This window comes from Psammomys obesus, unplaced genomic scaffold, assembly GCF_907164565.1.
Source record: "Psammomys obesus unplaced genomic scaffold, mPsaObe1.curated_primary_1811, whole genome shotgun sequence".
In the NCBI taxonomy this organism is placed as follows: Eukaryota; Metazoa; Chordata; class Mammalia; order Rodentia; family Muridae; genus Psammomys; species Psammomys obesus.
Window position 1 is genome coordinate 14,228,992 of NW_026596095.1, and position 26,254 is coordinate 14,255,245.

The following is a 26,254-nucleotide window of genomic DNA, read 5'->3' on the forward strand; positions in this document are numbered from 1 at the left end:
GAGTTAAAGGCCAAGCAGAGCAATTCAGTCAGAAGCTGAGAGAAGCCAGTTTGATTCTTGGAGAGTCGTTTGAGCCAGAACAGCTGAGTTGAACCAGTCAGCCAGAATTCAGATAGAGATAGAAAGGGTGAGCTTATTCAGCAGTAAGCTTCCAAGGCAACAATTACACATGGCAAATAAAAGTTAAATTACATGTTAGTCCTACAATTTGACAATTCTAAACACTTAATATTTTGTACTTTCTTTCTGATTCAAAGTTGACCCAATAAACACAATAGTTTGCATATCTGTTTATATACTGTCCACTTTCATGCCTATCGAGTCAAAATGAATTCTACTGAGATGTGTCCAGCTACTCTGTTGCATGTTTACCTGGTCTGGTTTGTTCTACACTGCAATTATGGGCTATTCAAGCAGTTAAGCTAAGTATATCTGAAGGCTGAGAGTCCAGCAGTTTGGGCAGATTAGGTAATAAGCAGTAAGCACAGTTCTTTCAAGCGCTCTTACCCACACAGTTAAATACTAATTTATCAGCCTGGCCTCTCTGATAGCCACTTAATTTATAATCAACCTACCACTGCCCTGTTTTCTGCAAATCCCAAGATGCTTATGTAGTAACAAATGAAAGATTTACAAATTTTCTGACTATCTGAATGCTGACTATCAAGCTGTATAATTCAAAACTTTGTGCTTTATGGGCTTTAGCCATTTCCTTGGATCATTTGATTTAGCTGGTCAGTTCAAACAAGTTCATTAAATAAATAATTTTTAAAAATTTTAATCTAAAGCCTAAAAACATTTTTAATTCCACAAACTGATGGAATTTCTTCTTCCACTCCAGGGACAGTCACTGTACTGTCACCCAACTGATGCCAGTCACTGAGTGTTTTCAACACTCTTGCGGATGCCTTCATCTGTCCAGACTGAATATTGCCCCGTCCCTCGGGGCTTCAACGGGGTTCCTAAGGTGGAGAAATTGGAAGGAATGGGGGGAAGGGGACAAGAGACACAGAAATGAAAGCCAAGTCTGTTTGTCTGATCAAGGCTTCCGTTTATTAGAAATTTTTACCCAACTTATATAGGGAGAAGGCAAGAAAGGGGGAAGGTTAATCTACTGCTGCAGAAAATAGGAAGAGTGCTTTCATGGATTAACTATTGTACCTGCAAGATACCATAAGGATGTTCTCTTAAGATATCTTACAGATGCTCTAACAAAGGATGTCCTCACAATCTATCACCCATGATTTAGGGTCTAGATAACTCTTTTACTACATAGCTTTAGGTCTCCACTAAATGACCTTTGCTCTCTACTTGGCTTTGGCTTCAGTAACTACCTTTGTCTCCACTAGATAGCTTTGACTTTGGCTTCTGTAGATAACCTTGGCTCACTAATTGATTTTGGCTTCTGTAGATACCTTTGTCTTCACTAGATAGCTTTGGCTTCCGTAGATAGCTTTCGCTCCCGGCAGAATATGATGCTTCTATTAATGCTGTGGGAGACAAACAAATAGAATTCTTTGTTGTTTCAAAGGTTTGGAGGTTTGTGCAACTTTTTCCTCCCTTCAAAAAGTCAAAGAGCTCTCTTAGACCTTATATAGGTGAGCTGCTACCAAAGAAATAACTTAGCATGATACCCTCTGCAAGTGAGAAATAATGAGTTACATCAGTGACTCTCTAGGATTTTGCTTCAGTTGAATTCAGCATGGATCCTTGCCATTGCATGGCATTTTCCTTAGGATGGGAGAGGATTATAAAGTTAAAAGCACATGAAGCTAGTTGGTCCCATTAAAAAAAAAAAAAAAACAGTGTTAAAGTCTTAAAACTAAAAACAATTTTAAGGTCGTAAGTGCAGAGCAGAGCTTCTAATTTTACCACTTATTTCAAATTTTCTGTAAAATTCATGACACTTAAGAGCATTTTCATATTTCTAATTGTGGGGAATTATTTGAGGATCCTTTGTGTATTCATAAACAAGTTTATAAGTAAACAATATACTTTTTGCATCTTGTCTACAACTCAAAATACAATTTGACCACATCTAAGCATTTTTTTTTCTCTTTAATTATAGGAATACATCTTTGTCTTAAGAGTTACTTTAATAAATAAAACTGAAGGAATGGCTCAGTGGTTAAATTCACTTGTTGCTTTTCCAGAGGACCAGGGTTCAATTCCCATCCCTCACATGGTTATCACAACCAACTGTAACCCAAATTTCTGGGCATCTGACACCTTGTTTGGCCTCTGTAGTCACTGCATGCACATGGTATACACACACACACAAGGTGGGAAAATTCCCATGTATATATAAAATAAAAACAAAAACATAAGATATCAAATAAAAAACACAATAGAATTAACAGCATACATCTATTTTCTCCATGTACTCTACAATTTCAATGACAATATTGTTTTAAGAAAAAAAAATGGGCAGAATTTATGATAGCACCTATATAGCCAGCTTTACATTCATACCACAGTGCTTAGTCAAGAGGAAATGCTCAAAAGGTAGCAATATTGGTAATATAGCTGATGTAGTCTTTTTTAGTCACTCCTCAAACACTAGTAACTACCACCCAGTAGGTCCTGAGTTTGTGACCCAGTTCATAGACACAGTCAGCTCTGTGCCAGAGATAAACATTCTTGGATTGAGTAGATCAGTGTGTAATGAAGAGGTCAGATAGATAATAATTGTACAAAATGCCAAGCTGGGAGCTGTTACTGTACAAAGCTTTGAATTGTAGGGGGAATGACTATGGAGAGGACAGATCTGCAAAGCGGTCACAGAGTAAGGGACTTTGGGGTTTAGAGGGTCTGTGGGAAATTTTCCAGTTACCAGAGTCACTGCAAAGGCCCTTGGTGGAAAGAAAAGCTCACTGGGTAACATGCAGACTGTCAATGTCCTTCATTCACTTGGGCCATTTGTGTCATCAATCCATCAACTTCTAAATACAACTATGCGACCCCACTAAAAGATTACTTTCCGTTGTTCCCCCAGTATCTGCAGTTTTGCCCCTTCTTCTCCATGACCCACTTGTGTCATGTCTGGATCACATCAACCTATATAATCTCAAAATTTTGATTTCAAAAATTTCATTCTGTCATTTCCTTCTCTTCAAGCTTTACTGGTTCTAACATATTTATTCCATTCACTAGCTCATTAATTCTACAAACCTCATGGTTTCATGTATTCCTTTATCCAGGTTGCTCTAAAATTCTACTATATAACTTTTTAGTATTGTTTATTTATTCTTTGAATATTCATACACATATATAATTTATTTTGAACAACTTTCCCCAGATGTTCTAATTCCCTTTCACTTCTGTGATTTATTCTTCCATGCCTAAAGCATACATTCTAGTCAAATGTAAGCCATCCTTAACTGGTCCCAGCATTTGTGTGGTTAAACATTGCTAGAGAATATTTATACTTTTGGGGTCACTTACATAATTATGCTTAATGGAGTCAGCCATCAATAACATCTTGACAAAAACAATTGTTAATTTTATACTTTCATCCCTTTGGAAAATTTTTCCTCTGTGTTTATTATGTATAATGGGTGTGTGTTTGTATAGGCATACATGTACTATGGTATGCATGTGGAGGTAACAGTGTCATTTCTAACCTTTCACCTTTCAGCTTGTTTGAGTCAGGGCCTCTTAGTCTCTCTTTTCCTCCCTCCCTCCTTCTCACCGGCACGCATATGCCAAATCCAGAGATTCCCCTGTCTCTTGCCTTTCATCTCCCCACGAGAGCACCAGGAATACAGGCATTCATATTCGCCCATCTGGCTTAAAAATACAGGTTCTGGGAATTCAAAACCAGGTCCTTAAACTTGTATGATGGCCTGTCATACATGACACAACCTACAGTCACCTGGGAAGAGTGAAACTCAACTGAAGAATTTTCTAAATCACATTGGCTTATGAGCATATTTATGGGGAATTGTCTTAATTGCTAATCAATTTATGAGGGCCCAGGTTGTCATGGGTCATACTACTCTAGGCAGGTAGTCCTGGGCTACATAAGAAAGCTAGCCGAACATGATCCAGTGGTGAGCCAGCACGTGGAGTTCCCTACGGCTTCTTCTTCTGGTTCTTCCCTTGAGTGCCTGTCCTGATTTCCCTTAATCATGACCCGGAAGTGTAAACGGAAATAAACTCTTTCCTATCAGGGTTGTTTTGGTCATGTTATTTGTCATAGCAACAGTATCAATCCAGGACACAGGACAAACACTTTTACCACTGAGCCACCTCCCTGTTTCCATGTATGCATTTTAAACCACCGAATGCATATGTTTTCATAAAATTATCCTCGTACAACATTCCATATGTCAGTAGTTTGACTTTTCCCAACTGTCCGGAGAGGAGAATACCAAAAGATGCAAAGTATCCTATGACCAACCAAAATTTAATTGCTACAAAATGTTCCTGAAGATATAGTTAGTACATCATATGTTTTCCCTGTTGTGTTTCGCTCTTTTTTCTTTACCACCTTTAACCATTAATAATACTTTGCCTGGGTCAGCCTTTACATATTTGGCTTTCTAACATTGTAGTCCACTAACTATCATTCCCTAGTCTCCCATTCAGAATAGGAGACCTGCCTCTGCCGGTTTGTTTCCTGGTTAGGATTAAGTGCTCTCTCAAGACTTTAAACCATGCATAAAGTTCTGACACCCAACCATTAGATGCCATCAGATGACATTTAATTTCCCATTAGATGTTGGCACACTGATCTTAGTTGTGCCAGAAGCTATGGATAATGCAGCCTCTTGGGGACTTTCACTTTCCCCAGATTTGCAATGCCAGTTGATTCCAAATTCTAATTCTTTTGAAGAAAATGTCAAAAAATTATGTTACAAGTTGCATAGTTGTACTTGTAAAGTCCTGGAATGTATTAAGCATCCTACAAAGGTCATGTCTATAATAATTATTACTATTTAGCACACTCTAATCCAGGTACCGAATTCATATTGCCCATCAATCCAAGGTAAGGATACTAAGTTTGTTGTTGCTGATTCCTTTTTTTCCCCATTGCCACAGTTTCCCTTTCAATCTCTTCCAGTCTCCTCTAGGCTCCTATACACAAGTACTCTAAAGTTCTCCATAGTTTATCCCCATGTGTTACTTCGATTGCATTATCTTCCACTCTCCTTATGGCTTTCTAAGAAATTCATCAAATAGTAACTGGGAAAAACTCTACCCTGATTTCTCTTTAAAATTCACCAAAAACCACCACTAATGGTACAAGAGAATCCCTAGAATACAAAAAGGAATCACACACTCCCTTTGTAGACCAGGCTTTTCCTCAAACTCACAAAGATCTGCCTGCCTCTGTGTCCCTGAGTGCTAGGATAACAGGTGTATGCCACTATGCCTGGCTCATCCTTCAGCTTTTTAAGTTAAATACCATGTTGCAATTTTTAAAAACTAGAGGCCAATCTCTCTCCTTAGTTTTGATGACAATAGAAAAAACTAGGATATATTTAAAAGACTATCTATAAATAATTACAGTAAATGTAGTTAATTTAAAAGCCTTAAAATATTTGAAGTAAAAACAGTATTAAAATATTAATGATTATATCCTGTGACTGCTTTCTACTCTGAAAAGGAAGTTACTATTTAATTATATATAAAAACAAAGCATTCTTCCTTCACTGTTATTGAAAACATATCTAGTACTATGAAAACAGTGACTTGTCATTCTTGACTCATTTTATTTAAAGATTGAAAAACCTATAGACCTTTCTTATTCCTATAGAATAATTCTATAGCTTATTTTAAGGTAAGTCACCAATTAATGACTTCTGTGTGTCTGTTTTTATTTTTCTTGATTATATCTGCCAGCTTAAGTTGTATCTAGCAGTATGTGACAGAGGGCCGAAGCTTTTTCTTTAACATCCATAGATTTTTAATTAGAATGGACCCCTGTACCTAAGGACAGATTAACTAGAGAAAAACAAACAAACAACAAAAACCCTAACATGTCTACTTCATATGTGTATAGCAGACAATGAGAATCTCAGAAAGATGGTTTAAATTTTCATATTATATCTTAACAAAAGAACAATCCTTGTTGCATTTTTTTTAACATTTTGTTTTTATTTTTATGTTTGTTATGTGTATGTATGCCACATGTGTGGGTGCAGTCAGGGGCCAGAGGAGGACATTAGCTGGACCTATGGGTGGTTGTAAGCTGCCCAACTTGGTATTGGGAAAGCAACTCCCACCTCTGGCAGAGCAGTAAGGGCTCTTAGCCACTGAGTGGCATCTGTTTGGCCCCCAGAACAGTACATTTTTGGAGACATAGGAAAGGAAAGGGAGATGGCTTTGAGACTATGGACAGCAGCCTAGGCATGAGCAGGGAAATGGTGGGGAAAAGCACGCTAGTGAGACTACTTAGCGTAGAGCCCTTGATACTGTCTCTGGATGGGAGCATCTCAGGCTTTTAGTTTTATAAATGTATGTCCTTTGGGGAAAATAAAGGAAGGACAGAGGGAATCCCCATACCTACGCCCTCTAAGCAAAATTATTATTTTAGGGCTACATATTTTGGTCACCTACAGTAACCTGTAAAAAGAGAAAAAGCCGGTGAGGTTGTCAGACAAAATGAAGGGTGCCCTGTAACATGCTATTTTCAAACAATGGATATATATATATATATATATATACATATATATATATATTTATATTTATATATATAAATATATATATAAATGTGTTCCATGTAATGTCTCACAGATATACTCTTGCAGCAAATAATACTTTATTATTCATATAACACTCAGACTAAGCTAAGAGCCTTGAATGTTTATTGGATGGATTTGATAACTCCATAAAGAATTTAAAAAATTATTTTGAGGAGAAATCTAAAACATTTGATTTTCCAATCACACCTCAGTTAATTGTAAAACAGATGGATCTCAGAGTCTCTTGAAAATGCACGGCTACCATAGAAAGATTATGCACAAAGAAAGAAAAAGATCCTAGCACTACCTCTGGGCGTAGACCATTTCCTCGGCTTTTGCTGTATTTCCCATTTTGTCATAAACAGCACAAATGATTTAGTGTTAGAAATTTTTCATGTTTGAGAACAGTCTGAAATATAAAAATGATGTAGAGGTTTTTTTTGAGTAATGCCCTTTCTTTCAAAATGTGTACAGTTTGCAACCCAAACCAAACAAACTCATATAGCCATACCTTCTGGCCCACAGCTAAGATGGAAGCTAGATAGCACGTTCAAGCAAACTTTCCTGGGAGGGATACATTTTGAACCTTATTCATTTGAGGGTGAGGGCATCATTTAGACTCAAAACATGCCAATCCAGGACAATTTGGTGGGGACTTCACTGGGCCATATGCTTCCTTTTAGAAAGTAGGGGAGGTGGCCCTTGGAGGTCAGCTCAGCCCTGAGGGTTCAGAGCTTGGCTACAGCTGAAACAGATTAATTCCCTCACCTGGACACTTGCATAGTGAGTAAGCCACCTGTATACCTTAAGGGACAGCCTTGCCATTCGATGCCCTGCAGAATGAAACGTCAAGCATGGAGAGAAGTGCAAATATGATACAAGCCGGCAAATTCTTAGATCTCCAGTGCCCTTCCAGATCTAAATTATAGGCTTCTTTGGAACAAAAGTTATTACTTCTAATGTTTGCTTCTGTCAAGCAATCTTGAATCCTTGCTGAAAATTCTCTGGTTTTGCTGAAAGTAGTTTGAGCATATTCCTGTCACTTGAAAAAAAAAAATTGTAAGCACTGGCTTTAAGTGATATCTTAGGAACCATTGGGAAAGCCTGATGATTCTAACAATTATATATATAATTATATATACACACACACACACACACATATATATATATACATATATATATATTGAATTGACACTTGCATATACTGAAGTGACTTTTTTCTGCTTCTACATTGGTCTCTTGGAAGTTGTTTCAGGTTCTAGGTCTCTTAGGGTTTCAGTGACTAACAAATCTTTTCTGAAGGCACTGAACACAGAGGATTGCCTTCTACTGCACACAGAGTACATCTAACTTTCATTCCCTTCTTGTGTATAATGGCTTCCTCAAGGTGGACAGTAAGCCATGGTATTTAGTCGAAAATGTTCTGTTTGGAACACCTTGTAAATGTAGAATTGGAAAGGTAGTATAAACGAAGAGATGAAAAATTTCCAAAACCACCCACCCTAACAAGAAAAGGCAAAGCTGGAGGCTAAGGGTTAGACAAGACTAAAAATAGAATGTCTTAATGTTAAACTGCCCTTGGCAATGGTTTGGGGGGTTTGTGCATTTAATTTCTGAAGTTTGTTTTGTTTTGATTATTTTATTTTACTTCTATGATTGTGGGGGAAGTTTTACTTTTTCGTATCTGTGACATCTTGAGTATTTGAAAAGCAATCTTGGAGTACATATTTACTTTCCTTCCAGGCAGAGGAATAGCAAGTTGTTTCTTAGTTTCTTATCACTATGCACAAGAGTGACACTCGCGTGAATACATGGTTCATTAGAAATGTCTTTTGTAGTCATGTGCTTACAAGCATCCATTTCACATGACAATGTCCAGAGACTGCTCCTGCCACTTTCTGCAGTGTGTTAAGATTGTTTTCTTCTTACAGCTATGATAACAATTTAATTAAATAAACACTTGTTCAGCCTAGAAATGACCATTTCTTGAATGTGAGCTAATAGTTTAAGATCAGATTAAAGCATTAATAAGCATATTAGCATTTAGTTTCACTCTCTAGAAACAAAATTCCCTATAAGGTGAATTTCCTAGCCTCCTAAGGTATGTTCCAGGAGCTGGTCTCTTAAGGTCCAGGAATTGGTAGACAATCGGCATTAGCTCGTGCCTCGGTGTTCCTGCCCTGTGTGAATTCCTGACCTGACTTGGTTAGGTGAGGGACTGTGATGTGGAACTCTAAGCTGAGATAGCCCCTTTCCTCTCCAAGTTGCTTTTGGTCAAACTGTTTCATCACAGGAAGAAGCCCTAACAGTATTACCTTTGTGTTCAGTGACTACATTGTTTCCTCTTTGTTTCACTAACTGAGCTTCCGCTTCAAGCCAACAGCCCAGAGCATTAGCCCCGCACATGTATTTGTTGCCTTCCACACTGAAAGTGAGGTTAAGAAATGAAGCTGTGCTTTACTTATCCCCAGTGACTGTTTAACTTGTTAAACATGTTGCTAGCAATGTTTGCATTAATCTCTTATTTTTAAACTATAAATAATCTTTTTCTTGATTGCCCCAAAAAGTAAAGCTTATTGTACTAATTGTACAGTTGAGGAAACTTGATTAGTGGCATATATATATATATATATATATATATATATATATATATATATATTTTTTTTTTTTTTTTTTTTCATGAAGTCATCCTAGAAGGTTTGCAGCCATCATTTGATGAGGTTTCTTAATTCAAATCCCATCCTGATATGTATCCTAACCGATGGGAGCATTTTCTCAGGTGAGGTCCACAGTCCTCTCCTCCCAAATGACTCTAGCTTGTGCCAAGGGACATTTAACAAGCCATGGTAGCACAGATGATAATACAGAAGCAGAAAGGAATACACCTTAACGAGAAGGTGAAAGAGAAGTTTTTGATGCAGACTCTATGAGACATGGTACTTACTGGAAATGAGAAATATAAGAAAAATGAAGTCAAATATGCCATCAAAGATCATGTTAGAAGAAGTGGAGAAATGATAGCTCTTACAGAAATAGAGAGTCTGGAAAGGATATAGGCTGCCACCCCAAACCAGGAACAGGAAATAAGAATTCAGAAGAATGACCAGGTCTAGAGGGAGACCAATATGAACATATTCTATCTAAGGGGAATTGACAAGGGCTTTTTGGTCTATACCTGAAGCAGTGGGAATATCCTAGCTGTAAATAAAAAAAAAAAAAAAACAAAAAAAAAAAAAAAAAAAAACACCACAGCAGAAGAGGAAGTAGAAAAGTCAGATTGAGTGAAACTGCAGATGCCCAGGAGCTGAAAGACTCCTGGTGACTTCATGATGATGCTTGTCACCAGCAAAACTATAGTATCCATGATTAGGTAGGTCCTGGTACTCCCCAGCCTCTGGAGAATGGGAGAGGCTCCAACACACACAGTCATGATTTAATCATTCGGGGCTACATAATTAAGCCATCACACTGAAAACACTAAAACTCTAAATGACTGATTTGGGAGACTTTTCATTAAGTGAATAGGTCCATGTGCTGGGAAATCGTGCCCTTTAATATAGCTGGCCTTGCAGAAATAAGGATGCCCAGAAGAGGTACTTGTGTCTCTCGATCTATTAAATCCATGAAATAACAGACTCCAAAGAAATGGAAACTATCCAGAAATCTCATGCCTTCTCAGAGATTTCACCTGGTTCTAGCAATTTGTGAGGCCATCTTGCAGAATGAGAGACAGTGATGAGTCAGTGGTGGACAGGACTGCATTTGACTAAGACTGCTTACATGTACATATCCCTTTGCAAGCTGTTTATTTGATTTCTTCATCTACTTGTGGCTGTATAATATGGCTGCAACGTTGTAACACTAATTCCACAAAACAGTAAGTACCTTGGGACTCTTCTTAACCTCTCCATTTGGCTCTTTACTCTTATGGTGAGTTGTTGCCCCCAAGCCCTAGAAGCCACAAAGTATCAAACTGTAGAAGGAGTGGAAACCTATCTGGCCATAAGGTGTCAGCTGAGGACTTGTGACTAGTTTCTGAGGTGCTGACAGTCAGTCCTAAGGGGATGACCTTTTACTTTGGGGGTCTCTGCTAACTTTGGTTATGAACTGATTTGCATAAAAACAGTTCATCGGTGTTAACTGGTTATGTAGACTTCCATATCCCACAAGGATGAGGCTTATATCAGTTGTCTGGATTTGGTCACTGGTCATTGTAAAAATCCTCATAATGGTAGGAAACTGAGAATTGAATTACCCAGACTTAAACATAGCACAATTGTCAATAGTGGTGAAACCCACATAGATGTGAGTCTTTTGTAGATTCTAGCTTTGCTAGCTGAATAGAAGAGCCTCCATTAAACACCAGAAATAACCAAGGAATGAAGTGGGCTGGGAACACCAATGAAATGGATTTGGCCACATCAGTAGAACATCTAGTAAAGATTTAAGAGTCTCTGGCCTTTCTCTTTTTAATACTTAATCTAAATTTGAAGACTAATCTCGATCAGCCTTAGGTAAAACCAGAAACGACTTTGAGGGCTAGACATACTAGAGCCAGTAAAAAGTGAAAAACAGCATATGAACTCTGGAAGGCAGAGAAAGATGTGTTCTGACAAATCTACAGAGCAAGCAGTGATTGCTACAGACATCCTGTTCAGAAAACACATCACTGGTCTCTCTGGAAAAGCAGTTGTTGACCACAAAATACCATTTGACACTGAGGGAGTAGCTCATTAGAGAGGAAGGAAATGTAGTTGTATTTTCCCTTGGAGACAAATTATTATACTTCAGGAGCATATCTGCTCACTTCAAATTGTTCCTCCCTCTAAGAGCAACTCACCCTAAATAGGTAAGTATTTCCAACTAAGTATTTTACCCATCTGAAAAGTAGAATCTGTTTGTGAGAATCAAGCTTTGGTACATGTTCTGGGTTAGTTTTTGACAATTTGACACCAGCTAGGTCATCTGGAAAGATGGAACCTTAATTGAGAAAATGCCTTCATCAGATTGGCCTGAAGACAAGATTTAAGGACATTTTTATTGATTGATGTTAATGCCAGAAGACCCAGGCCACTGTGTGTGGTGTCACCTCTACAGACAGTCCTAGGCTGTATAAACAGCATCGTGAGATAAGTATGAGCACAAGATGGCAAGCAGCATTCCTCCATGATCTCTGCTTCCACTCATGCCTCCAGGTTCCTGCTCTGAATTCTTGCCTTGGCTTCACCCTTGATTATGAACTATAATCAAATAAACCCTGTAAATCAAATAAATTTTTTCCTACCCAACATATGTATAGGCATGGTCTTTTGTCATAGCAATAGAAAGAAAACTAAGACAGCATAGATATATGAATAGAATATGGGAGATAGTAAAGTTAATGAAAATGTAGGATCTGGGGACTGTAAAGATATTCCAGTTTGTGATGCGTTTGTCCTACAAGGAGGAAGACCTGTGGTCTATCCTTAGTGCCATGTTAAAAAAAAAAAACCAACAAGAAAACAAAAGTAGTCATACGGGCATGAACTTGTAACCCCACCCCTGGGGAGAGAGAGAGGTAAATAGATCTCTGGTGCTTGTTTGAGCCAACCTGGCCTTCTCAGTGAGCTCCAGGACAGTGAAATCCCATGTCTAAAACAAGGTGGTGCTGCCTACACACACAGACACACAGACACACAGACACACACACACACACACCACTATATATACACACTCACTAATACACACATACCAATATACATACACACATACCAATACACACACATGTATATATAGATACATAAATACACATATCTATATATCTATCTACATGTATATGTGTATATATACAGAAATCCATACAGACATACACATACACACACACACACACACACACACACACACACACACACACACACACGCCTTGGACTCAGTCTTCCAGGGTGTGATCCCTTAAATCAGGTACTTTCTCTGGGCACATGTGTCTTGTTTCCTCACATTGAGAATGGCCTCGCAAGTGTTGTGAATCCTTCAGTGAACAATTAGAGATCACCTGGTGCTAAGTATCAAGGAAAAACCTCCAGAGCTTACAAATGTTAAACTTCTGCTAGAATACCTATAGATTCAGAAGCCATTCCCTCCTTTACCTACTCACTGCTTTATTCTACAAGTGAAATATATATATTAAGTAGAGATCAGGAAATACTGGGGAAGCTTCATTCACATTTCTACCTCTGCACACAATCATGGTTGGAAAGCTTTATTTAGAGAATTTAATATCTATATATCCATCTATATCTCCCTCCAAATAGCCAAACAGATACAGGTGGGGTTTAAAATACTTAAATTATTCAGTAACTTTAAGTTCTAATCAACACATCACACCATTTCTTTCTGTAAATAGTTTCATGCAGAGTAATTCATGTTAGTTTTCAATTCTGTTACTAAGCATCTGAGAAAATCAACTTGAGGGAGGACAGAATTATTTTGGCTCATGTTTTCGGGGGAGTCAGTCCATCACGGTGGGCAGGGTAGGGTGGGGCAGCGAAGGGCACTCATGGTAGTGAGCTTTTTTTTTCTTTCCATTTTTCTTTGATTCCGTATGGGGTTCTAGGCAGCAGCCTGGATCTGCTCACGGTCAGAAAACATCTGTCCCCTCAGCTAATCCTCTCTGAGAGTGCCACCACAGACAGCCCAAAGCTGTGTTTTAACAGTTGCCTAGGTGGTTTTCAACCTAATCAAGGGACAGTCAAGATTAATTATTGCACAATTTAATGCAGCAACACTCAAAGACTTCTATGATTTCACCGTATAGTTGTGTCATGTTTGTGAAATAAAAGCTGGCATTTCCATTATAGCACTGTTGAAAATGTCTTCCATTAACTTGCTGATATGGAACAGTGAGCTTATCCCAACGGTGCAAAGCCTTCATCTAGACAACCTTAGTGTTTCAGGAGCCTGATGGCACACTTGAACCCTAGCCTCCATCAACTCAAGTCTTTCAAGGAAGTGAATTGCTAAAAAGCAAGAAAAAGTTCATGATAAAAAAAGTTCAATGTTTTCAAAGTGGGGAGCACAGTAAAACAAATTTTGATAGCCAATAAGCAAGCTATTTCACCAGGTGGCAAAATTTTTGAGCAAAATGACATTTATTTATTTGTAATCTTGTGTTTTCTAAGTAGAAAACAAAAATCTAAGTCATGCTTACACAGGTGATCTATATTTAATTTCTATTAATACAAACAATCTCAATTGTCAAGTCATTTATTATTTCATGTTTCTTTTCAAGTATATTTTATATAAACTTGAAGGAAGTATATTTATATTTATTGTTTTTATATATTTATCTTTATTTTTGCCACTACTACCTGAATTCAAGTTATAAGTTTTCTTCCCTTATTTTCAGGTCAATCACCATAGATTAGTAAAATTCCCTTTTTTTGAACAGCTGGGTTGAATATGATTCAGAAACATCGCATCCAGCCCTTCTCAGTTCATCACCGTGTCCCCATACCATTGTTTATACTTACCCCAAGATCCTCCCCTGCTCAGTCCATTGACTTCTGCCCTCTGCTCCTTAGCCACAGTGGGCCTCCTTCCACTCCTTGAATTTGTGAGTTGATGTGTTGCATCTCCTAGAATGATATTTTTTACACTTCACCTAGTTAGTTCCTACTCTTGGTCTAGATCTAATTTTATTCATCCTTTCTCAGAATAAACTTCTGTGCCTGTTTCACCAGACAGTGCTATGTATACTTAAAAAAAAAGTTTATTCGTGTGTGTGTGTGTTTATGTGCATGTGTATGCATTTGTATGTGTGAGTGCATGCGTGCTTGTGGGGTGTGTGTGTGTGTGTGTGTGTGATCTACCACATGAGTGCAGGTTCCCACACAGGCTAGAAGAGGACATCCACATTCCTGGATACAGAATGACAGGCAGTGGTCCCACCCACCGTGGGTACTGGGAACTGAATTCTTTGGAAGAGTTGTACGCTTCCCTTGTCTAAATACTGAGCCAACTCTCCAGCCCCCACATCTTATAGTTCTTAGATGCTTTCCTATATTACTTAAGTTTATTATTTTTAAAATGATTTAATGCCCATTTGCCAAACTTGAAGGTAAATCCTGTAAAAACCGAGTTATCTCCTTTTCTGGATAGTCTATTCTCAGCCTAATGACCTATGTCTATGTGCACATTTACTATAGAAAACTGCTGTAAAATTAATGATGCTCCTTTCACATGTAAACGTCAGGGGACTTTGGTCTGTTCCCCACCACTGAGTTCTCTGGCAACCCACCCACCCACCCAGATTACTTGCTTTCACATTCAAAAGCACCTGCTCACACTTAAATTGAGAACACACCCTTCTCATTCAGACAGTTGTGAAAAGAGTTGTTCACAAATGGCTATTAATTGCGCACCCTCACTTTCCTGCAGAGAGATAATTGAGGATGAAGAAAAACATTATAAATGAACCCAATTAAAGATGATGTGACTGGCCTTTTCAGGGGCATGGTCAGTCATTGCATGGGAAGCATGGAGGGCAGCACAGGCAGTGAGTGATGTAAACTGATTCTTCACTTAACTTAAGCGGCACATGAGTCTGCTCTGACTGGAGGTGGGTAATTTCGAAACAGAGCAGCTCTCAGATAGCATGCCAAAGGAAACGGGCAGAATATGAAAAAACTGTGACACAGACGGAATCCAAGCCCATACATAACCTTTCAGGTGCTAGCTGTAATTTTATCCCTCAATTTTGAGTTAAAATGATAACACATTTGTCCAGGCTTTTGCCATAAATACCCCCTCCCTGCTATTTTAGATTTGGTAACCTCAAATCACCCAGGAGAGTCAGGTTTCAATTCTTTAAAGAATAACTTTATGACTTTGGCACAGAGTAGGCTTCTCCATTAGCTTCTCTGTGCTATGAAGTCTGCCCAGACTGGCAGCCGCTTTTCCATCCTCAATGGGTTTCTTATAAGACTAACCCTGGATTTACTACCCTAGTGATTGAGAATCTGTCAGGCACAGCAAAACCATGAATGAGAAGTTTTCACGGGCCAGGTCTGGAAGTGCAGGAAGTACTTCTGTTCTCACACCTTTGCCAAAAATATATCTTCAAGTCAGGGATGTCTGCTATATATATATTCAAGCTACTTACAAAACCCCAAATCTATTTCTGTAGTGGGATGGAGCACATCTTGGTGAATAGGTTTAGCAACATCTGTTGTGTGATGAGGCAAACAGGTTTTGGAATCCCTGGTTTTTGAAGAAATGAAAGTGTAATTATATAACGAATGTTGGGGAAACCCAAAAACCCAAGAATAAGAAAACTCTATGTACGGAAAGTAATATGTAGACCCTGAACAATAAGAAGTTAGTTGGACTTCTTAATATGCAAATGGGATAAACTTGAAATAATTATATAGGTTTAGAGAGAAGAGAGTAAGAAACAGATCTTGTTTTAGTGTCATTATGTTGCTGTAACAAATACCACCACCTAAACAGCTTAAAGGAGGGAAGGATTTATTTAAACAGAGTTTTCCAGGCAATAGTCCACTACTAGGGATACTCAGGGCAAGGAACTCAAGCAGGAACTTGAAGTCAGGTCTGCCCTCTATTCCATGAAAAAATGCTTCTGACCTGGGAAACCATAGCCAAGGAAGAACAGCCGAAACCGTAGAGAATGCTGCTGGGTGGCTTGAGTAGGCTCATGGCTAGCTGCTTTCCTTAAACAGCCCAGTACACCTTCCCAGGGAATGGTGCTGTCCACAGTTAGATGGGCCCTCGTACATTCATTAACAATCAAGATGATTCCCACAGTCATACCCACAGGTCAGTCTGTTCCAGGAAATCCCTCACCTGCCTCCTTCTCAGGTAGCTCCAGGTCGTTTCAAGCTGACAGTTAAAGCAAAAAACGCTGATCCTGAGATCTATGTGAATTATCTACCTGAAACAGAGCATCAAGCCCATTCTGGGCACTAGAATGATGCAAAACAAAATATCAACTTAAAATTTTTCTTTAGGTTTACTTATTTTTATTTTATGTGTGTAGATGTTTTGCCTGCCTATATATACCTGTGCAAGTACATGTGAGCCTGGTGCCCAGGGAGACAAGAATAGGGAGTTAGAGCCCCTGCAGGATGAAGTTATAGTTGGTTGTGAGCCACCATGTGGGTGTGGAATCCTCCAAAAGAGCAACAACTGCTCTTAACTGTTGTGCTATTTGTCCAGCTCCAGATTTTCACCTTTTCAAGAAATTTAAAATTTTAAATCATTTATTTTAAAGCTAATTTTTAAACCTGAAGAATCATGCCCTGAAAATTTGTAAGAAACTGTCACAAAAGCATACAAGTAAACAAACAGAGTGTAACTGAATGGCGAAGCAGTCTTGGGCATAAAGGAATCTATGATTTCCTGGCAGGGTCTCTGCAGTAAGTAATAATGGCAGACAACTTAACATAATGATGACGCTGTGAGGCTGTTGGTTGTATCTGGATTGTGAATGACCACAAACCCCATGTGTTCATGGTCCCATCCCTCAGCCTGTGGTGCTACGGAGAGCATTAGTGAGATGTGAACTGGGCATGGTGGGACATACCTCTAATTCTAATACAGCAGATCTCTGTGGGGTTGAGGACACTCTGGACTACACAGCAAGACACTATCCAGAAAACAAAACAATAAGTGAGACCTACTTAAGCTCCTAGCACGGGGCTGCCGTGCACGGGGACAAAGCAGGAAGCCAACCAAATCTGTGCAGTGCCTTATCCATTATGGAAAAAAGGAAGTCAGTCCTTCAAATCATTCACACACAAAAACTCGGTCAGGTTTAAATAATAATCACAGTCGGTCCAATGTTAAAGGAAACCATTTTTATGGCTTTGGGGATTTGGAACGGCTTCTTGAACAACCTAAGATACAGAGATAGATTTCATAAGGTTTCTTGAAACATGAAAGATTTTAGTTTCCATGTTAAGATCATCAAAGAAGTGAATGAAATACTTCAATATTTCAAAAGACACGAGTCTCAGTTGTGTGCAGGAAATGGAAAAAATGTACTAGTGCAACTCAGAGGCTGTTCCCACAAACTGGGTAAGCAGAGAAATGGAGAGAAGTAGTTATATAATCTAGAAATCTTTAGGAATTGGCATGTGGTAGAGACATGAGATGAGTATGAAATTAAGCAGGGTCCAGATCTGCCAATCCACTAAAAAATTTTTTACATTATGTTTTTTAAAGGAACCAACAATGGCACCTACGCTGAGATGAGGCACGTTAGGTTTCCTTAGTAAGAAAAATTCCCAGGAGAAAATTGACCTCATGTCTGAATTTAAGTGGAAATGTGTGAAATACACAGACTTGTGATGAATTGTGGAAATGTGGGAGACAGTGACCCTCAAATTTCACTGAGCTGTAGAGGAAGTACAGGTGTAAGTTTATCTGCCTCTGGGTGTGTTTTACCAGAGCTGGAATATCCAAGAGGAAATTTCCAGGAGGGAGGGTACACAGGAGTTAGAGCTCAGGGAGATATCGGAGAGGAGGTATCAACTTCAGAGCACCAGCGTGTGGCTATCTGTCAACCTGCTGCAGCTACCCTCTCCACTCCAGCAAAGAGTTCAAACCAGTCCTGGGCTCACACCCCTGTCCTGTGTTCACACCCAGATTCAACAGGCTTTGCTTATATCCTGGAGCTACTACAGCTGATCAGCCTCCAGGAAATAAGGGCCTGCCTCTGACCTTCTTTACTTCTCCAGAACTGGTGACTAGGGACTGACGGACAGGATCTGTAGTCCCTTGCAAACCAACAAACACAAAAAACCTGTTCTACCCAGAAGTGATTAACAGCCTGGTGATCTGGGTTATCTGTTGGGCCAGGGCATATCAAGCTCTACAACCAGGACTAGAGGTGGCTAATAGCCCAAATGACCTCTACATTGAGACAGAGACCAGGCCAGAGAGTTCCCTAGGCCTATAAGCTAGCAGTCTATCTCTAGAACCCAAGTTCTTGGGAGAAATGACATGTACTCTTACCCAAGTTTCCATATAACTACATTTCCACATACACTGGGGATTGTATTACAACAGGAAACTTTTTTCCCCAAAATTATACTGTTTTTAAATTTTTTTGGGAAGACACTGCCTGAGATCAGACTTTCCAAAGTCTTGATCCAGGTAGAGGAAGTCAATCTGAATGGAATTTGCATTCTCACCTCTTTGAGGTTAGATTCCCTGCCATAATCACTTTCAGTGTCCCTCTCAAAAAAGTTGAAATGTAAGCATAAAATTAAGAGGAAGAATTCAGTTCTAATGGCATAGAGATGATTTCAGTGAAATCATAATAGAAAATGTCTCTAAATTAGGTGACGAAATATCAATCAAGGTACACCAGGAAAAAAAAGAGGACCTCCCTTGTCACATTATAATTAAATTGCTAAATGTATGTAACAAAGAAAGCAGGAGGGAGAGAAGCACCATTGCTCAGCTGGCTTTCTTATGCATAAAGGCAGGTCCATCAGAATAGAAGCAGATTTCTCAAAAGAAAGTAGAAGCCAAGAGAACTTGGAGTGATGACTTTCAAGCCTGAGAGACAACAACTACCAACAGAGACTATTGTTTCCAGAAAAGGTATCTGTCATAACTGAAGAGGAAAGGCTTCTATGATAATGACAGGCTTAAGGAATTCATGGCCACTCAGCTAGCTACACAGAGGATACTTGAGAGAACAGGCTTATATGTCCATATCACAGTCCATCATTGAGGGAAGTTAGGGCAGGAGTTCAAGGGGAAACCTGAGGGTAGGGGCTGCAGCAGAGACCATGGAGGAACACTGCTTACATGGATTGCTCAGCTGGCCGGATTGAATTCTCAACATCAATCATTCATCAAGAAAATGGTCCACAGACATACCCATAGGCTACTCTGATGGCCGTACTTCCTCACTTGGGGTTCCCTCTTTGTGTCAAGGTGGCAAGAACCAACCAGTACAGCATCCAAACACTGATTCGATTTGTGGCCCTCTTCACAATATAGAACCCAGAACTGGCCCCATTACTGGGGCCAAGAACCTAAGACAGTAATAGGCCTGGGGGGAGGATCAACTACTATGTCTCTGAAAAAGGAGACAGTATTACGCTGTGACCTGCGATAACTGTAAGTTAGTGTATCTCTCAAACCTCACCAGAGAAATTTCTTTCTTTTTTTTTTTTCTTCTCATTTTTACAGTAGATAACTAACACTGAGACTCAAAATTGGTCAAGGTGCAGAGAATAAGTGAGCATGGAGTATTCAGCCATCAGTGGGTGAGCCTAAGTCCCCCAAACCAGCCCTGTTCCTCCCAAGGGCCAAGTCTCATTGAAGAAGAGGGGCCAGAAAGACTGTAGAGTGAGCAGCAGTAGATGACTTAGAGGAAACAGTGCTGTTTTAAAAATTATTTTTATTTTGGATGCAACAGGGTAGATGCATATATGAACTCATCATTGTTGTGACAGTATGCACCAGACCTGTACAATTCAAGCTTGACAGAATGCTAGCATGGAGGGGAGAGGTGGTCATGAAGTCCTACCCCTAACTGGGAAGCTACCGTTAGTTGATAGCTTTGGTGAGAGGGAGAGCTAATTTTCTCTAAGAATATGGTCCCTGGAGACCTACCATGCTCCAGTGGATAGCCACATAGGCAGGAGTAGATGGGCAACACTAACTGAACTTGATAGTTTTTTTTTTTTTTTTTTTTTAATGAGGACTTAATATGATAGGATATGGAATGGCAGAGAGATTTGGGAGGAGCTGGAAAGGATGAATGTGATCAAAATACAATGGGTGAAATTCTCAAAGAATAAGGATATTTAAGAAAATGAAATTCTCAGGAAAATGGATGGAACTCCAAATTAGGACAATAATATTGCAGTAATCCAGGCTCAGAAAGACAAACCCAGCATGTTTTCTCACCCCTGCCTGCTGGTTAGTACTTTAAACCTTTAATGATTGCAGAGAGGCTGTAATGGTGATGGTCCAGGAGCTAATTACAAACCATCTTGGCCCTCCATAGCCATTTATTATTGTTCTCTGTATGTGACCTAATATTTTTGTGACTATTGTAGTAGTCATTGGGAATGTACAAGCTGACCCTTAGTTTCTGTCAACCAAAAGACTAAGAATAGCATCGGACAGCATCTGAGGCCTACAGTTGAGATTTTCCAGCTTTTCGGTTATCTTTCTGCCCAATGACTCAACCAATGTGTTTGGAAAGTGTCTTGACTTATGATTTACTTGTTCTGCTAACATAAAATTTCGCTAAACTGTTACCTACATCGGAATTTGGAAATTGGGATAACCAGTGGTCCTGGGCAATGATCAATCCTATTTGGCTCCAGAATAAAGTCTTACCCCCCTTTGAAGTAAGAGCTGTGTTTCTCAGAATGTTTGTATGTGAATGCTAAGTTTTAGTGTAGTGAATGCATTAGACTCCAGTCCATTCTTAGGGAGACTACTAAAGCTTTGCAATTTTTAATTCCAAGTGGCAAAATGAGAAGAAAAGGAGGAAAGCGCTCAGTATTTACACTTAGTGGTCTCCCCTATGCTCCTTGGTTATAATCTCTGTTTGTCCTCCCTCGGATCGGAGTTGACAGATTAGGTTACAACAGTCCCCGTCACCCTGGTCCAGTTTGAATAAAATCTGTCTTAGCATTTTAAACAAGTCGTGAATAATTTTTTAACACTTCCCTTTATTACTTTTCCAACCCCCCTATGTTCACTGGAATAGTAAGGAATATTTGACTACATGTAAATACATTTGACTCACGCACGAGTCATTCTGTTTACAAGGATGCCTTTTAAAAACTTAAATTTTATTTTGCTGCTATTCCAAAAGCGATGAAGTAGAATTAAAAGAAAATATAATCAATCTGACTGCTGTCTTAAGGACGCCCAAACTTTAGAAATAACGGTGAATATTTTTAAATAAAAGGAATATTTTAATGAGACCACAATATAGATCAAACAGAGCAATTATAGAGTAAACATTATTTGTATAATAATGTATAAGTTTATTGTCTACTGATGCTAATTTGATAGTGATATATCAAATACAGTTACATTTTCTTTTGTACTGAAAGCATATTCTAACCATTTACAGTTATCGTTATTTTAAATAGCTGAGGTAAATTCTGTAATTACGTAGACTTCCCTGCATCAGTATTTAATGAGCAATTTTCTTTCTAATTGTAAAACTTTTATTATGCTCATTTTTTAACTTTAATTTTTTTCTTTTCACTTTTGGATTCAGGAAACAATATTAAATTATTCCATTATAACCTAGAGCCATATATTACAAATGTTTAGCAAAGATGAAATTATTTTTTTCCTTTCAGTTTTTAGCTTGATTATTAATACTTAAACACTATTTTTTATCTTTTAATTTTTTTTCATGTCATCTTTTTTCTATGTCACTACATTTCTAACAAATGAACCTTGTCTTTTATGGCCAGGATTTAGATGGAATACATTTCGACTTTGCTATTTAAAATGTTCAAATTTAGCCAGGCAAGGTGGTGCATGCCTTTAATCCCAGCATTCTAAGAGGCAGAGGCAGGCAGTTCTCTTGTGAGTTTGAGGCCAGCCTGGTCTACAAAGTGAGTTCAGGACAGCCAAGGCTACACAGAGAAACCCTGACTCAAAAAAAAAAAAAAAAAAAAAAAAAAGTTCAAATTTAGGCAGGCAGGGTAGTACAGGCCTTTAATCACAAGGCCAGGAAGAAAGAGGCAGGTGGATCTCTGAATTTGAGGCCCAGCCTGGTCTACATAGTGAGTTCAAGGACATCTCATGAGACACACTGAGACCTTATCACAAGTAAAAATGTTTCAATTTAAGGAGACTGAAAGCAAGATTTGTTTTAGAAAGAAAGAAATCAAAGCTATATAAAAACCACAGAGAATTTCCAAGAAGCTTCCAAAGGTGTCGCACGAAGACAACTGAACAGCAGGGGTCTCCGGGCAGGAAACACACAAGAAAGAAAATGGGTCATGTGCAGGTCCCATGTGCTTGGCAATGTCAGTGTCATGCCAGGACTCTAATGCATGGGAAGAACAGAAAAGGATGCAAGTGAAATTCTGGGAAACATTACAATAAAACAGTCCAGTAGAGGACACTTTCATAGGCAAAACAATGCAGACATTGAATGACGACTAAATAAGAAAATATGTTCCCGTGGTGGTGAGTGGGAGAGGACTATTAGAAATGTGAGAAATATTTGCAAAACGTACAACAAAAAAGCCTTTAAAAATTTTATGACCATCTTGAGTACTTCAGCTCAAAAGGCCGCTCACAGGCGGAATGGCATTCTTTAAAAAAAAAAAAAAAAAGGAAATAAAAGAACTAAGAACACGAACGACAGTGGGCAAAGTAATGAAGGAACAGCCACTCAGGCAACAGAGCCTCTAACGTGTCCCTAACTGAAAGTTATCTCTCGTTATTTCCGCTGTGAAATTTTAAGTGCATGATGTAATTCTAAGCAGGAGCGAAGCAGCAACAGGAATGCAGGATTTTATGGTTCCTGCTGTAGAACAAAAAGCAGCGATCTGAAGGGAAAAAAAGTTCACGATGCTTGTGTTTTCTGCCGCCTCTGAGCCTGCCACAGCCTCATGGCAGTTTATTAAAATACCCAGAACGGGAGGGAAGGCCCAGAAATGATCTTAGCGACTACTGACAACTTACCTATTTGACATGGTAATTTTTTATTTTTTTTTCCTCCGCGCTAATGTTTAAGCCACGCTGGCGAGACACGCGCTGCTCTTGAACTCTTAGGTGGTTTTCCGGCTGGCCCGGACACAGGGCAGTCCCGTCCCCCTACCTGGCCTGCGAGCTGGCAGAGCGCTCTCGACCCCCTCCGCCTCCTCCCTGCCCGTCACGTGACGCCGATGACGTCAGCCCCCGCTGGGTCGCGTGACCCACGGCCACCCTCCCCAGCGCCCCACCCCCTCGCCACCCGCGCGGGACCTCTCGCGAGAAACCCCCCTCTTACTCTCAGAACTTGCCCGCGCTGCGAGGGGAGTTGCTCGGGAGAAGGGAGGGAGGTGTGGCCGAGTGGCGGACTCTCCGCTTTGGCTGCGTTAGGGTTCACGGCCCGGGGAGGCGGCGGGAGAGAAGGGCGAGGAGGTGACAGTCAGACCCCAAGTGAAACGTGGCGCCCGGGCCATCCTCGCCCCTAGCTGAGGGGCAGCAAGGCTGGGCAGGGCTGCCACCCCGGGCCGTCCTCGCGAGCCGGGGGACGCTGGACCCGGGTCTCCGCGGAGCCGTACACGCGAACCGCGCCCAGATGCGGCGGTTGCATCCCGGCCCCGTGGCCGGGTGGCCGGCGTAGAAGCATCCCGGGTGCGGGAGCTGCGAGTTGCCCACCCCGCGCCCATCCTTTCCCCGTCCCTCCGCGGGTCCCTGCGACCTCCCGGTCCCGTCCCCTGAGCGCGCTCCCCCGTGGCTCCGCACACCCTCGGCCCCTCCGGTGGCCTCCCTGGACGGCTGCGGGAGAGCAGCCCGGGAGGGACGCGGCTGGAGTCGCTAGAGGGAGGTGTGGGGCCGGCGAGGAGGGGGCTTCGCGGGGCGGGGGGAGAGGCGGGAGGAGGCGCCGGGGAGGAGCCGCCAGCTTCGCCCGAGCCGAGCGCACTCCGTCGCCGCGCGGGTTCCCAGCCTCGCGGGGCCCCGTGGGGAGCGCGGGTCAGCAGCGCCGCCGCCGCCTCCCGCAGGAGCAGCGGGCCGGGGGGGGGTTCGCTCTCAGCCGCCGCCACCCCGGGCGCTGCGCTGCGCTCTCCGTGCAGCCTCGGTGTCCGTGGCAGCCCACAGTGCCGGGTCCCCGGGCTCCACACAGCCCCGCGGTCGCGGCGGGAGGAGGAGGAGGAGGAGAAGGAGGAGGGATCGCGGCGCGGGCTGGTCTGGCCACCTCGCCCCGCGCCCCGCCCCTGCGCGCACTCCCTCGCCGGAGAGCTACTTTCGGACCAGGAAAGTGAGGGCGGCCCCGGGTGACAGCGCGGCGGCGCCAGTCCCGGGAAGCCGCGTCTGTTCGCGTGTCGCCCGTCGCGCTCCCAGCGGCGCACTGTCCGGACCCGGCCATGGCTTCTACCACCACCTGCACCCGGTTCACCGACGAGTATCAGCTCTTCGAGGAGCTGGGAAAGTAAGCTTCCTTGCCTTGGCATCTCCTCGCTGCAACCCCACGTCTTTCCCCCGCCCCCCCCCCCCCCCTCGTGGGGACAGGGAGCCCGCGGGCCGAGGCCGGGTGACGAACCCCTGGCTTGTTGCGGGTGGGGCACAGAGGGGAGGAAACCCCTGCTCTACCGTGGCGGGTGCCCCGAATCCCCAGCCCACCTCCTCGGGTCCTCCACGTCTCCACGGGAGACTTAGTGAATTTACCATCTCTGCAGTTGTAGCTGTCATCCTGAGAAGTGTGCGCGCACGCGAGGTGTGAGTGTGTGTTGGGGGAGGAAAGGAGCTGCATGTAGAATGCAACATTTATCACATTTTTGGGGGGTAAATAGATGTCTCTTGCTCAGCCTGCGGTGTGTCTGCGGTCTGACCCGGGTTGGGATGAGCTGATGAGCACTCGCTCTCAGAGATGGTGCCATATTTATCGATGCTGAAAGTTCAACTTGGCTTGGTGGAGAGTCCGGTTCGGCATCCAAGTAGTTGTTCTGTCCAGGAAAAGGGCCACCCAACAGAACCCACGCCCCTGCCCCATATCCACTGTCCGTCTTTGCTCGATGGTAACATCATTCTTCTGGGATTTACGTGACCCTCGTTTCTGAGAGGATTTATTTATCCCGGCAGAGGAAAAGCCCCCTGTAGCTCTGGAGAGCTCTTCCAAAGGGTCGCCTAGCATTGTGTAAAACGACCTCCTTCACTTAAGCTCCAGAACTTCTTGGAGATGCTAAGGAGGGACAGGGCACCCACTGACGATCTGTACAGGAGCAACCAGAGCCCCAGGCAGGATTTACCAAGCATCAAACCCCAAACCAGTCCCTCTATCGCTAATTTCGACTCTTAGGGGAAGGATGCGTTTGTGTGTGAGCTGTAGGTTCTCATACATAAAAGGAAGTGTAAGCATTTAAAATCAAATGGAAACGGTATCTCCATAGATGATCTGCTGTTGAAACATGGAGACATGTCGGAAGAGAAGCTTAATTCAAATCTCTCCCCTCCCCCAGCCCAAACCAGGCAGAGAGAAATCACCTTACCCCAGGATCTGTTAGAGCACACCAGTGAGCTAGAGATTTATGTTTTAATGAAAACAATCGCCATATTTACTTTCTTGGAGCCACGTTAATTATGTTTCCTATGGAAATAGGCAGGCAGCAGTTTTTGTTTTTTTTTTTTTTTTAAATTCTGTTTCCCAGATCTGGTCTTTGCAGGGTTTGCTATGAGCATTTGGTGTTTTGTGAGTGTGAATTAGGAAATGTTTTCAGATTTCATGTGCAAACAAGAGTGGTCATAATTGGCATTTTCTTCCATTCTGTTGATTAATAATGTGTGTTTCCAGTCAATTAAGAATTACTTTTATTCCTCAACATTAAAAAGGATCTGGGTTGCCAGGGAAGAACTGT

General features: G+C 41.3%; 1 protein-coding gene and 1 long non-coding RNA gene across 11 annotated transcripts in view; one reads left to right on the plus strand and one right to left on the minus strand.

The window, feature by feature from the left end:
• Positions 1–1,047: 1,047 nt before the first annotated feature.
• Positions 1,048–23,544, minus strand: LOC129692012 (uncharacterized). The gene is made up of 3 exons (XR_008722595.1): positions 23,379–23,544; positions 14,198–14,302; positions 1,048–1,490 (listed from the first exon to the last, which is right to left on the minus strand). It is a non-coding gene; the product is annotated as an uncharacterized LOC129692012 (long non-coding RNA).
• An 851-nt stretch (positions 23,545–24,395) lies between these two features.
• Camk2d (calcium/calmodulin dependent protein kinase II delta) overlaps positions 24,396–26,254 on the plus strand; it is a 246,572-nt gene continuing 244,713 nt past the window's right edge. For 2 of the 10 annotated variants that reach the window (XM_055628207.1, XM_055628214.1), the window contains exon 1: positions 24,403–24,831. In XM_055628207.1, coding sequence (XP_055484182.1) covers positions 24,767–24,831 — 65 coding nt within the window. In that variant the 5' untranslated portion in view covers positions 24,403–24,766. Of the gene's footprint in view, positions 24,832–26,254 lie in introns of all 10 variants that reach the window. The other 8 variants (XM_055628208.1, XM_055628209.1, XM_055628213.1 and 5 more) reach the window with 7 other exon arrangements.